Source organism: Jaculus jaculus, chromosome 17, assembly GCF_020740685.1.
Source record: "Jaculus jaculus isolate mJacJac1 chromosome 17, mJacJac1.mat.Y.cur, whole genome shotgun sequence".
NCBI classification, from domain to species: Eukaryota; Metazoa; Chordata; class Mammalia; order Rodentia; family Dipodidae; genus Jaculus; species Jaculus jaculus.
The window spans coordinates 6,277,652-6,290,480 of NC_059118.1; the positions used below are offsets into that span (position 1 = coordinate 6,277,652).

General features: G+C 49.3%; 1 protein-coding gene across 3 annotated transcripts in view; it reads right to left on the minus strand.

The window, feature by feature from the left end:
- The window catches only part of Ctdspl (CTD small phosphatase like), a 157,755-nt gene that overhangs the window by 13,643 nt on the left and 131,283 nt on the right, over positions 1 to 12,829 (minus strand). For 2 of the 3 annotated variants that reach the window (XM_045136506.1, XM_045136508.1), the window contains exons 4-5: positions 7,339 to 7,440; positions 3,313 to 3,369 (exon numbers count right to left, since the gene is read on the minus strand). In XM_045136506.1, coding sequence (XP_044992441.1) covers positions 3,313 to 3,369; positions 7,339 to 7,440 — 159 coding nt within the window. Of the gene's footprint in view, positions 1 to 3,312; positions 3,370 to 7,338; positions 7,441 to 7,679; positions 7,699 to 12,829 lie in introns of those variants that run through there. The other variant, XM_045136509.1, reaches the window with a different exon arrangement.

A 12,829-nucleotide genomic window follows, 5' to 3' on the forward strand; every position in this document is an offset into this window, starting at 1 on the left:
TTGGGAGGCAGAGGTAGGAGGATCGCCGTGAGTTCGAGGCCAGGCTGGGAATACAGAGTGAGTTCCACATCTTTCTGAGCTAGTGTGAGACCCTGGCTTGAAAAACCAAAAAAAGAAAGAGCCCTTCCTCCTACAGTTAGTGCTAGGCATGGTTCGCTGGGGCCCAGGCTTTACAGATGGATGCGGGTTCCGGGTCTCAGCTCAGTGCAGATAACCCGAGCAAGGGAGAAAGGGAAGCTGACTGTGGGTGGCGTCAAGGGTCTGGGGGACTTTTAGAATGCGCAAGCGTTACAGCCCGTGCCAGGCCTGGGTGAGGGCACTCATTCGTCTCATGTGTTTCTCAGCACTGGCCACGGTCTGGGTGCTGTCCCTTTGGAAGCCTGGGCCTGGCAGACTGCCCAGCGGGTCTGGGACTGCTCCAGCTCCACTCTGAAAGGGGCGCTTCTCCCTCACTGAGAGACCTGGGGTGGAGGCACGGGCCCAGCGGCGGCGCGGTGGAAGGGCCTGCGGGGAAGCCGCCCACTTGACACAGTGCGGGTCACTCTGCCTGCGTGGGGCTCAGAGAGACACTTCAGTGGTAGTGAAACTGGCCTCATCCTGAGACACCGACACACACCGGAAGGAGAGGCCACCGATCAGGAAGGAGGAGAGGCAAAACGCTGCCTTTCCTCCAACACCGGGGCTCTTGCACCCCCTGGCTGGGCCGGGCCGGGCCGGGTGGGCTCAGTAGGGAAGCCCGGGTTCAGCTCAAACAAGGATCCTGTCCACAAAGCCTGAGCAGATCTGAGGACCCTGGGAGATGCGAGGAGAGGAGCGAAGCTGGCTTAGTGGGAGGAACCCATTGCAACTTGGAACACATTCCACTTGAAGTTATGCACTTCACTTCCATAAACCAAACTCTTTGAAATTCAACTCATTTACCACACCGCAGCTCCGCGCTCGGCCTGTTAGAAGACGTTAGGAGCCGCGCCTTGCCCTTGCCGGGCTCACAGTCTAAGCGTCCGCACACACCCAAACCTGCAACAGGAAACGCGACAAGATAAAACCCACAGCAGGGCGCTCCGTGGAAGGCCGCGGCTCTTCCTCTTGGTGAGAGGAGCGACTCACAGAACGGTGACCTCCGGCCTTGACCTTGACGGGCAAACAGGAGCTCATCGGGCTTGGCCAGGACGAGAAGCAAAGCTCCCAGTAGGTTGGCCCAGTGACCGCGACTGAGACAGCGAGGGAAGACAGGCAGGTGGGGCGGGGGAGGGATGCAGAGAGAGGCGGTGGGCGCACGCAGGGCACGTGGAGGAGCTGGGGAAGGCTCGGGCTCTCCGGCACATGCAGGGAGGGCACACTGTGGCCAAGCGCTTCCAGACAGAACCCAGCAAAGTCACTGTCGGGCACTGAGAAGGGACAGGCTTCGGCGGGGAACCTCTGCTTCTCTGAAAGACTTGGTCGGTATATCCTGGCTCTGTGGCTGAGATGGGGCCAGAGGCATGGGGTGGCCTGGCCGGGGTGCCAGCACAGCCTTCAGAGAGAGGCTGGGGTGCAGGCTGAGGGCAGGCTGTGGCTGCAGCAACTCCAGGCTCCCCACTTTTTTTTTGTCCATGAGACGCCTCGGTGCCCATGCTAGCAAAGGGTGGGGGGCGGGGGCCCTCAGTGCCACAGCCCAGGGGAGTTCTACTTGGAAAGCAAGCTTGGCTCCATGCAGAGGGAAGGAGACTGGAGCTCGGACGCGGGTGCCTTATGCAGGCACAGAGGAGGGTCCCGGGCCCGGATGCCGGCGTCCAGGCCCGCGTCCCCGTGCAAGTAACCAAGAATAGGCCCATTGGGACCTGCACAGCCTATCCTGGATTACTTGAACGAGGCCACGGCCTTCGCCAGGGCCGTGATCCGCCTGTGGCCTCCTCCCCTCGGGAGAGTTTCTGACCCCAGCCCTGGGACCCCCGGGGGGTGTCTATTTCCAACAGCATTGCAGCACAGTCAGGAAGGGGGTGGGGGCGGCTGGGGGAGCTCCCACAGGCCGCCCCGCTCGCAAGTCAGGTGGTATGAAGGATTAATTTCTCCCCTAACACTTGCCATGTCTCTCTTTGTGTCAATCTTAAGTACTCTACAACGCGAGCCAAGGTATGAAAGCCTTCGCTGCCTCTCGGGTGCCAAGTTCATTTACTGAACGATTTCTCAAACATGAAATGCCCAGGTAATCCCAGCTTGGGCCCCACAGTGGCTTTTAAAAAGCACGGACGAACGATGGAAGTGCTAAGAGATGAAGTCACCTTTCCTAGGCCCTGCTTCCAGGCAGGACCCGTGGGAGGAAAGGCCAGGAAACAAGGTGAAGGTGGAAAAACGCTGAGTCTCTGGAAAAGAGCCTTGGCCCAGGAGCCTGCATTACTCACTTTAATTCTTACCACTCTTTTCCCTAGCCCAGCCTCAGTTTCCCTGCCTGGCCGACGAAATGGCCCGAACATGCCAGGGTAGCAGGGCGTGGTGGCACACACCTTTAATGCCAGCACTCAGAAGGCTATGAGTTCAAGGCCAGCCTGGGCTTATGGAGTGAGTTCCAAATCAGCTGGGGCTAGAGTGAGACCCTACCTCAGAAAAACAAAACAAAACAAGACAAAAGGCCAGGATAGTTCTAACGCCCTGAACTCGAAAGCCAAACAGCTTATTGGTATTGTTAATCTCCGAGGCTAGTTTCTCTATAATGTTTCATATATGTTCATAAATAAAATTATTTCCCTAAGAGCTTTATGCACACAAGGGTGGGGGGGTAAAGAAAGAAGACGATGCCTGACAACTGGCCATGGCATCTTTACTTATAGCAGCGTGCAGATCGGAACCCCCCCTCCCCCGCTAAAGAGTCACCGGAGAAAACTGTAGGAGCAACAGGATGAGTCTGGAGCAGGTGGCATTGAAAGCGGACATCTTTCCCCGAGAATCCACTGTGGGGTAGGTGAGTGACTCGAGGCATTTTCTTGTCAGCCTGCTAGGAGAGTCGCCCGAGGCAATTACATAAGGAAGTTAATTAGGCTGTCAAGCTAGGCCAGTGGGAGGCGCAGGAACTTCAGAAAGTCTAAATCAAATCAAAGAACTATTTGAACTTGCAACCACATCTAATATTTATGAACAGATATCGTTTCCCTTCTAAGTTCAGTATAAAACAAATACAAGTGCAGGAAAAAAATCATTGTGCTCATTATACAAAGTCTGCTTCCTTTGTCTTGAATAAAATTATCACTGAGATGAGAATTTAGAAGTGAAACTCGCGGGAATGTCACTGTTAAAAACAAGGCTCACTGGAATTCAGATTTCGCTTTGATTTCTTACCTGATGTACAGTCCCATCGATCTCAACCGGAACAATGAAGTCAGCATTGCTGATAGGCTAAAGAGAAAAGAAACCGTAATTACTACGTTTGAAAGATCAAGATAAAATTGGAAATTTTAGCAAGAAAAAAGCTTGCCTGGACCAATGTTTTGATAATTGGAAAAAACAGTTCAAGTTCAGGAGAAGGATGTTGAAGTATGCCTTGGTTCCTTGAAATAAGCACATTCTTTTCTGTCCTGAATGTCGTGACGTTTTCAGCATCCTGGTCCAACCTCTCCGTCACCTGCCTGCCTCAACCACAAAGGGTGGCACAGCCTGGCAAGAGAATGGGGTTCCTCAGAGACTCTAGCCCTTGCCCAGAGCCCAGCCAGGATGATGGCAACCACTGCTGGTCACCAGGGGGTGGAGGTGACAACCTGACGGCCAGTAGCCGGTGTCACTGGGAAAGCACTCTGGACTCGAACCCACGGTGCACGAGGCTTAAGAGGAGACGCTTAGCTCAAGGACCCACTGTAGGCGTGAAGACAGCAGGCCAGAGGCCAGGACGCTGGGCAGGCTCTTCCCCTCTTTGGACTCATGCTTCTTTACCGTTGCTACCGTGACTGCTCCAGGATCCATCCAGACCAAAGAACCAGTGATCTCAGGCCCTGCCTGGTGGCCTGGCATGGTCTCTTGCTCTTGGGCATAAGGTTTGGGGACGGCCAGCCTCCTTCAACTGCTGTGCTTTAAGAAACACTATACCCAAGGATACCCACAATTTCTAGATATTTAACAGAACTCTCGGGACATTCAAATATCAGACATGACTTTGGCAGTCGTCATGTTCCCATGGACTTACATACAGCTCTAAATGGAATTCCACAAATTAAGTAGAGAACCCCTTAAAGGAACAAGTCGAGGAGAACCATCGGCATGCAAGTCCCTGGGGCAAGAGGGAAAACAAAGAGGGAAAGGGAAGGTGTGTGATGGGCACAGGGTATCGGGGTGCAGGGCACGAGGCCTGTGGTCACACTTAAGCTCATGAGCACAGGCAGTGCGCGCTTACACGTGCGCGTGCACACACACACCTTCTTCTTTGATCTGCAACTTTAAAATGTGGAAAATGGGCTGGAGAGATGGCTTAGCGGTTAAGCGCTTGCCTGTGAAGCCTAAGGACCCCGGTTCGAGGCTCGGTTCCCCAGGTCCCACGTTAGCCAGATGCACAAGGGGGCGCACGCGTCTGGAGTTCGTTTGCAGAGGCTGGAAGCCCTGGTGCGCCCGTTCTCTCTCTCTCCCTCTATCTGTCTTTCTCTCTGTGTCTGTTGCTCTCAAATAAATAAATAAATAAATAAATATTTTTTTAAAAAATGTGGAAAATACGGGGTGGTAGCTAAGAGGTATGGTGAGGCTTAAGATCAGACCAGGGAGGAGCTCAGGCTTTTATACTTTTACGACTGTAATGCAAAACGGGGTAAAGGGAGGAGAAAAAGAAAAGACTAAAGGAAGCAACTGTCACCAGGCATTGAAGGATGAAATCCCAGAGTGCATGTATTCAGTGAGGACAGTTGCTCCCCAGCACAGTCTCGGGCTTCTCCCACGCTGGTGTCATGGAGGCCATGCTGAATTCAGCCAGGGGTCCTTGTCAGCCTGTTGTTTGTTCTCAAGGGAAAGGGCTCTTCGCTTTCATATTCCCCAAAGGCTTGAAATGCCCAGTACATTAAAAACCGTGAATTAAAGAATATTATTGGGCTGGAGAGAGATGGCTTAAGGGTTAAGGCACTTGCCTGCAAAGCCAAAGGACCCAGGTTCAATTCCCCACATGAGGATCCACGTAAAGCCAGATGCACAAGGTAGTGCATGCATCTGTAGTTCATGTGCAGTGGCTGCAGGTCCTGGAGCACCCTTTCTCTCTGCCTATTTCTCTCTCTCTCAAATGAATAAATATCTTTTTAAAAAGCATTTTAAAAAAGAATATTCTTACAAAAACAGACAGGCTAAGGAAGTTTCTAGCAAGGAGGACATTCTGCTTCTAGCCTGTGGCAACAATGCCCTTTGGCCAGTTCCTTGGAGATGCCGAGGGCTGTGAGGTCATGCCTTTCGAGCCAGCAATTCTGAGGAATCTTGGGCAGTCCCACCAGTGTTACTACACACTCAGAGCTACTGAGGGGCAGGAGGGGGGCTGACAGTGACAGACCCCTGCTGGAAGGGGTTTAATCCCAAGCAACTTGCTCACAGGGGAGAATGTGCTTTGGACACAGGCCTTGGAGTGCTGGGTAGAGAGCTGGTCTTGTACATCCCAGCAGCCAGAAAGAAGCCATTTCTCACTGCTAGAGTCACTGCTAGATCATCCACCCTCAAAGCGGTCAAAGACAGCCTCCTGGCCCTGGCCTGTGGTTTCCAGTCGGTATGTAGGAGGTGCAAGGAAGGATGTTTTTGGCAGGAAGGTGTCCTGCACACTTCATGTCTCTTCTGGTGGCGGTATAGTGTGCCAGGCTTGACAAGGGCTCAGGGGAGAGATCCAGCTCATTGTGGACAGGGTCTTTTGCATCTCTTAGCAAAGCAAGGGAAAACCAGTCATGTAGTGTAACTGGCCAGGGGCAGCAGAGAGGTCCCAACGCATGAGGTAACACACGGAAAACAAAGCAGGAATCTGAACACCTGCTGCTTCTTCCCAAAATACCAATCCTTAATTCTCAACTTTTTTTTTAACCATTTACCTCTTTTAAAGTTTGTTCCACTTTAAAAAAAAAAAAAAAAAAGCCTGGCATGGTGGTGCACGCCTTTAATCCCAGCATTTGGGAGGCAGAGGCAGGAGGATCGCTGTGAGTCTGAGGTCAGCCTGAGACTACATAGTGAATTCCAGGTCAGCCTGGGCTACAGCGAGACCCTACCTGAAAAACAAAAACAAAACATTGCTGGGCTGGAGAGATGGCTCAGCGGTTAAAGGCGTTTGCTTGCAAAGCTTGGGTTCGATTCCCTGGTACCCACTAAAAGCCAGGTGCACAGTGGCACATACAGCTGGAGTTCGCTTGCAGCAGCAAGAGGCCCTGATGTGCCCATGTTCACTCTCCTTCTGTCTGTCTCGTTCTCTCTGCTTCTCTCACCCACTCAAATAAATAAGAAAAAAAGGCTTTTAAAATTGCTAATTACAGCTACTGTTCGTCCTCCTTGGATACCCTGCCGTCTTTTTGGTGGGGAGACGGCAAGTGAATGGAAAGAAAAGATGCCAACATTCCTTTCGACGTGCCCGTAGCTTCACACTCCTGGGAGGGGAAGGCAGTGGAAGTGGGCACTCATTTGCTTGATTACCAGTGACCCTGTAAGAAAGCCCAGCACGAAAATGGCCACAACAAATGGCTGGATGCGTTCAGATGCTGCTAAGTATGGAAGGGTTCTTGAGAGCTGGACGTCACTCAGAAACGGGTCTGGGAACATTTCTAGAAGAGCAGAGCACCCGACAATCTCTAACTCCTCTCCCTTATCCCTGTCCAAGAAAACACAGTACTGCAGTTACCTTGGCAAATGTCACATGGCGGGGCATTTGATCACCCGGGCCATCTGAAAGTATTTCTATAGGGTTAGTGCTGGAAACCCCAGATCTCAAAGAAAAAAAAAAAAAAAAGAGAGAGAGAGATTTCAGTGATATTGGTAGCCCAGCTGGCAATCTGGTCTCCGTACTAATGTGCTAACATTCAGTCCCTCCAGTTAATGCTCACCTGGGTTAATGAGCCGTGGGTGTGGGTGGGTCTCCTCACAAGGAGTGAAGTCACATCTGTCAACAGCCACAAGCTTTCATGCCTTTTTTTTTTTCTTTTTTTCTCAAGGTAAGGTCTTGTTCTAGCCTAGGCTGACCTGGAATTCACTGTGTAGTCTCAGGCTGGTCTCGAACTCACAGGGATCCTCCTACCTCTGCCTCCCAGTGTTGGGATTAAAGGCTTGCGCCACCATGCCCGGCCATTGTCATGCTCTTTTTTTTTAATTGTTCCTTTTCAGTACAATGGTGATGGAGTCACCAAGACCATGAGCGATTAAGAATGTGGAATTTACCTTAAATGAACTGTGCACCAGTGTCTCATCTAGGTCAATGACCACACATTTCTTTCCATAGTCAAGCACCGTCACCTCTGGAAGGAGGTATTTAGCTGGTGGCTGAAGGATGGAAAAAAAAATCAGTATTATAACTTTATATAAGAATCTAACCAATTCCCTTCTTCTTCTTTTTTTTTTTTTCCCCGAGGTAGGGTCTCACTCCAGCCCAGGCTGACCTGGAATTCACTATGTAGTCTCAGGGTGGCCTCAAACTCACGGCGATCCTCCTACCTCTGCCTCCCGAGTGCTGGGATTAAAGGCGTGCGCCACCACGCCCGGCCCCTTATTCTTGTACATACCATGTTAATGAGGGCATAAATGAAAGCTGGTATCTCAAAGTGGTCATGGGGCTGAAGAGACGAGTCAGCAGTTAAGAGCACTTCCTATGCAAGCATTAGAGCCCGAGAGACTGCCAGGACCCACACCCACTGCTGGGTGTGACCACACGCGTGTGTAACCAAGCCCAGTCCAGTAGGGAGCAGAGATGGGAGAATCACTAGAGCTTGCAAAAAAAAAAAAAAAACTCAAACAAACACAACAAAATCAGCAAGATGGCTTCATGCTCTGCTACAGCCACTGTAGGTGAGTGTAGGCAAGGGCATCAGATGCTCAATGAGCACGCACACATGTACACCACCCTGCCAGCTGTCAGGTCAAACCTCCCAGGTAATTTATTTATTTGAGAGCAACAGAGAGAGAAAGAGGCAGAGAGAGAGAGAGAGAGAGAGAATGGGCGCACCAGGGCCTCCAGCCACTGCATGCGCCCCCTTGTGCATCTGGCGTTATAACGTAGGTCCTGGGGAATTGAACCTGGGTCCTTAGGCTTCATAGGCAAACACCTTAACTGCCAAGCCATTTCCCCAGCCCACTGTCAGGTAATTTAAAAAGATATTTAAAAATATATTTTGAGGGAGAGAGAGAGAATGAATGGGCACACCAGGGCCTCCAGCCACTGCAAACGAACTCCAGAGGCTTATGCCCCCTTGTGCACCGGCTTACGTGGGTCCTGGAGGGCCAAACTGGGATCCTTTGTCTTTGCAGGCAAACGCCTTAATCACTAAGCCGTCTCTCCAGCCCCTATCAGGTAATTTTACTAAGGATAAGTGAGGAAGACACTCGATACCAATGTCTGGTCTACACACACATGCATGTATCCCTACACACACACACACACACACACACACACGTAGTTGGGACAATAATACTGCCAGGCAGGGTGGGCTGTTATCAGTTATAATGGCAGTAACATGCCTAGCATTTTGCCTGACACAGACACGGTGACTACTGTTATTATTAAGGTGGATTGCACAAGAATGAGTGTTTAATTAGAATGCTATTCTGATCTCACAGACCCATTCCCTGGGATCACACTGTGCCTGAAATTCACTGTGGCACAGTCAGTATGCTTCAGAGCTCTGTTGGAAAGAAACATAGTATTGTTTTTTTTTTTCTCCACTTGGAAAGAAACCATACATAGTCTTCACCAGCTAAGTGTAGCTCAAAGTTACCCTCTAGATAAGGAAATGGAAACACAACGGATCCAGGGAGAGTGCCTGCCCACTGCGGAGAACACTGAGGGAAGGCGGCATTCGGATCCTATCTCCGAATGCTGGGTTAACCAGAAAGTCCGCATGTGTTTGCAGTAGCCGACTTCCACCTTGCGATGCAGTCATGACAAGTCAATACGATGCTTAGTCCCTTCACCCTGCCCGCTCAGCTTTGAGTGCTCACTGTTTTGGGCCTTGCCTCATTCCAAAGATGAAGTATTTTAGTTGACTTTATGGCAAATTCAGTTAATGTTAACTAGTTAATTTTTTTTCCTGTAAGAAAATCAATCTCTTTTTTAACATTTGATGAAAAACAAAACATAATAGATAGTCACTGAAAAACGAACAATTTCGTATAAGACAAGAACAGATAAGACAAAGAGGTATATCCTTTTACTTAGGTGGCTCTTCTCTCTCTTCGTCTCTCCCACTTCCCCTTCTCCCTCTCCTTCCTTCCACTTTTTTAAAAATATTAATATTTGTTTTTATTTTTATTTATTTGAAAGTGACAGACAGAGAAAGAGGCAGAGAGAGAGAGAGAGAGAGAGAATGGGCCCGCTAGGGCCTCCAGCCACTGCAAACGAACTTCAGGTGTGTGCGCCCCCTTGTGCATCTGGCTAACGGGGGTCCTGGGAAATTGAGTCTCGAACTGAGTTCCTTAAGCTTCACAGGCAAGCACTTAACTGCTAAGCCATCTCTTCAGCCCCCTTCCATATTTTTAAAATATTTTATTTATTTATTTGAGGGAGAGACAGAGTGAGAAAAAGAGGCAGAGACAGAGAGAGAGAGGGAGAGAAAGAAAGAATGGGTGCCTTAGGGCCTCCAGCCACTGCAAATGAACCCCAGATGCACACATCCCCTTGTGCATCTGGCTTATGTGGGTCCTGGGGCACTGAATGTGGGTCCTTTGGCTTTGTAGGCAAGCACTTTAACTGCTAAGCCATCTCACTAGCCCCTTCCTTCCATTAAAAAAAAATTATTTTTTTGCAAGCAGAGACAGATTTTGGGGGGGGAAGAGAATGGGTATGCCAGCTGCTGCAAATGAACTCTAGATTCATGAACCATTCTGTGCATCTGGCCTTTATGTGGGTACTGGGGAACTGAACCCAGGTCATTAGGCTTTGCAGGCAAGTGCCTTAACCATTGAGCAATCTATCCAGCCTTTAAATGTGACTTTTTTTTTTTGAGGCAAGATCTCATTCTAGGCCAGGCTGACCTGAAACTCACTCTGTAGTTCCAGTCTGGCCTCAAACTCACCTTTCTATTTTTGTTTGTTTGTTTAAGTAGAACATTAGCCAATGCTCAAAAACTGATTTTGGAGCTGAGCCTGATGTTGCAGGTCTATGATCCCAGCTACTCTGGAGACGGAAGCAGGAGGATCATAAGCTTAATAATGCCTGTGTAGGCAGCCAAGTGAGACCCTTTCTCAAAATAAAAAGTGGCAAGAGAGCTGGGGATACAGCTCAGTGGTCGAGTACTTGCCTATTATGTGAGCAATCCTAGGTTCAATTCCCAGAACAGAAAAGAAAATTAAGTTTGGACTTCAGCGGGCTCGGTCACGCGTGGCAGCAGCAATCGGCAGGTTAGGGGAAGTAGTGGGTGGGCACCCTGAACGCCTGGGTGGAGGGGCTGGCATAAAGAGGTGTCATGTGGGGACAGGAGCCCTTCTAACTCCAGAGGGGCTCTTTAGGAAGGGCGGGCGTGGTCTCTTTTCCAAAACCACAGAGGAGAAAAAGCCTGTAAGGTCTACCCCTCCCACAGCTCTAACTAAAGCTGGCCCATGTGGCATTGGCCAGAAGAGGTGGCATGGGCTCTGGAGGCTGGCATGGGATGCAGGGATTGTGAAACGATACTTTCCCTCATTATAAATTAGGGAGTCAGCATGTTCTTTAAAAAAACTTAAAACAAAAAAATAAACTTGCAAGAAGTTTAGGATCAAAACCAGTTTCAAAGCTATGAGTGGTGGCTCACATGTTAAATCCCAGTCCTTGGGAGGTTAAGGTAAGAGTATCACTTTGTTGGAGGCCAGCCTCAATTACAGAGTGAATGCCAGGTCAGCATGGGCTAGAGTGAGACCCTGCCTCGAACAAACAAACAAACAAACAAACAAACAAACAAACACCTCCCCCAACAAAAATCTGTTTCAGCCCTGTAAGTGAACAAAACAGAGAGGCGTGGAGTTCTTTCTTTCTCTGGGTTTGACTGGGATGAAATCTATTTTAACTTAATCTTATGTGTGTCAGAAAGACAGCTTCCTGCTGTGAAGTGTATAGATAGGTAAGGACTATTTCTTTTCCTATGACCCCTCCTGTTTAGTTTGCATCTCTCCAGCTCCCCCCCCCCCCGCCCCACTTTGCTTTTCTGTACTATCAAAACAACATTTTGACTTAATCGCTAGCCTGGAAAAGAAGCATCTAGAAATTCTATCCCCAGCATATCTGAAAACATGAAAGATCTGCCAAAAGTAGCTCAGTTATTTTCCAAGCACAAGAACCCAAAATCCAAATCACTTTCTTAGCATATTTAACCCACACTTCACAAACATCCTCTGAGTTAAAAAAGTAACCAAAAAAAGAAAAAAAAAGAAAGAGAAGAAAAAAAGAAAAATCCCTCACTGAATGATGCGGGAGAGAAAAGATGGGGGAAAGGTGAAACTCCTGTTAAGTGAGCTATTGATTTTGCAACAGAGAATAAGGCCAGGCGGGGGCGGGGCGGGGGGCGATGGCGAAGGGCGAGGAGGGAGAGTCCACTAATCCGCAGCCTGGCCCATTTCCTAAATGCACAGGGCCTCTGTGACAGCCTGCTTTAGATGAATGCCAATTCCTCAGTCCACTGGTGAGACTCTGGACAGCCGCATCCTTGGAAGTGCAAGGGCACCACAGGGTTGCAACAGTGTTTTGTTACTTCGTTGACTTTGGATCCTTACCTCAAGGATTTCCTCAGCCAAATCTTCTCTAAGGCTCTCAAAAAAAAAAAAAAAAAAAAAAAAAAAAAAAAGCACCAAGAAGGGCTTGATGTCGGCATGCATCTAAACCTGGGACCTTGTGCATGCCAGGCAAACCCTGTACCATCCTCACCAGCCCTGTTACTTACTCTTTCAAATTAAAAGAAGTATATATAGTTATGTGGGCTGGAGAGATGGCTTAGTGGTTAAGGCACTCGTCTGCAAAGCCTAAGGGTTTGATGCCCCAGGACCCACGTTAGCCAGATGCACAAGGTTGCACATGCATCTGGAATTCGTTTGCAGTGGATGGAGGCCCTGGCGCACCCATTCTCTCCCTCTCACTCGGTCTATATGCTTCTCTTTCTCTTTCATAAATAAATCAAAAAATATTAAAAATTTTTATTTGTGGGCTGGAGAGATGGCTTAGCGGTTAAGCGCTTGCCTGTGAAGCCTAAGGACCCCAGTTCGAGGCTCGGTTCCCCAGGTCCCACGTTAGCCAGATGCACAAGGGGCGCACGCATCTGGAGTTCGTTTGCAGAGGCTGGAAGCCCTGGCGCGCCCATTCTCTCTTTCTCCCTCTATCTGTCTTTCTCTCTGTGTCTGTCGCTCTCAAATAAATAAAAAATTTTAAAAAAAATTTTATTTGTGAGGAGAGAGAGAGAGAGAGAGAGAGAGAGAAAGAGTGAAAGTGTGCACCAGGGCCTCTTGCCGCTGCTAAATGAACTCTGGATGCATGTGCCATTCTGTGCATCTGGCTTTCCATGGGTACTGATCTGTAGCCAGGCCTGCAGGCTTTGCAAGCAAGTACCTTTCATCTCTCCAGCCCCTCTTTGAAATTTTGAATTAAGTTCTCACTAAGGGGTCCAAGTTAGGCTATAACTCATTCTGCAGCCCAGGCAGAGGCTTGAATTTACAATCTTCCTGCCTCAGCCTCTTGAGTAGCTGGAAGTACAGGCCT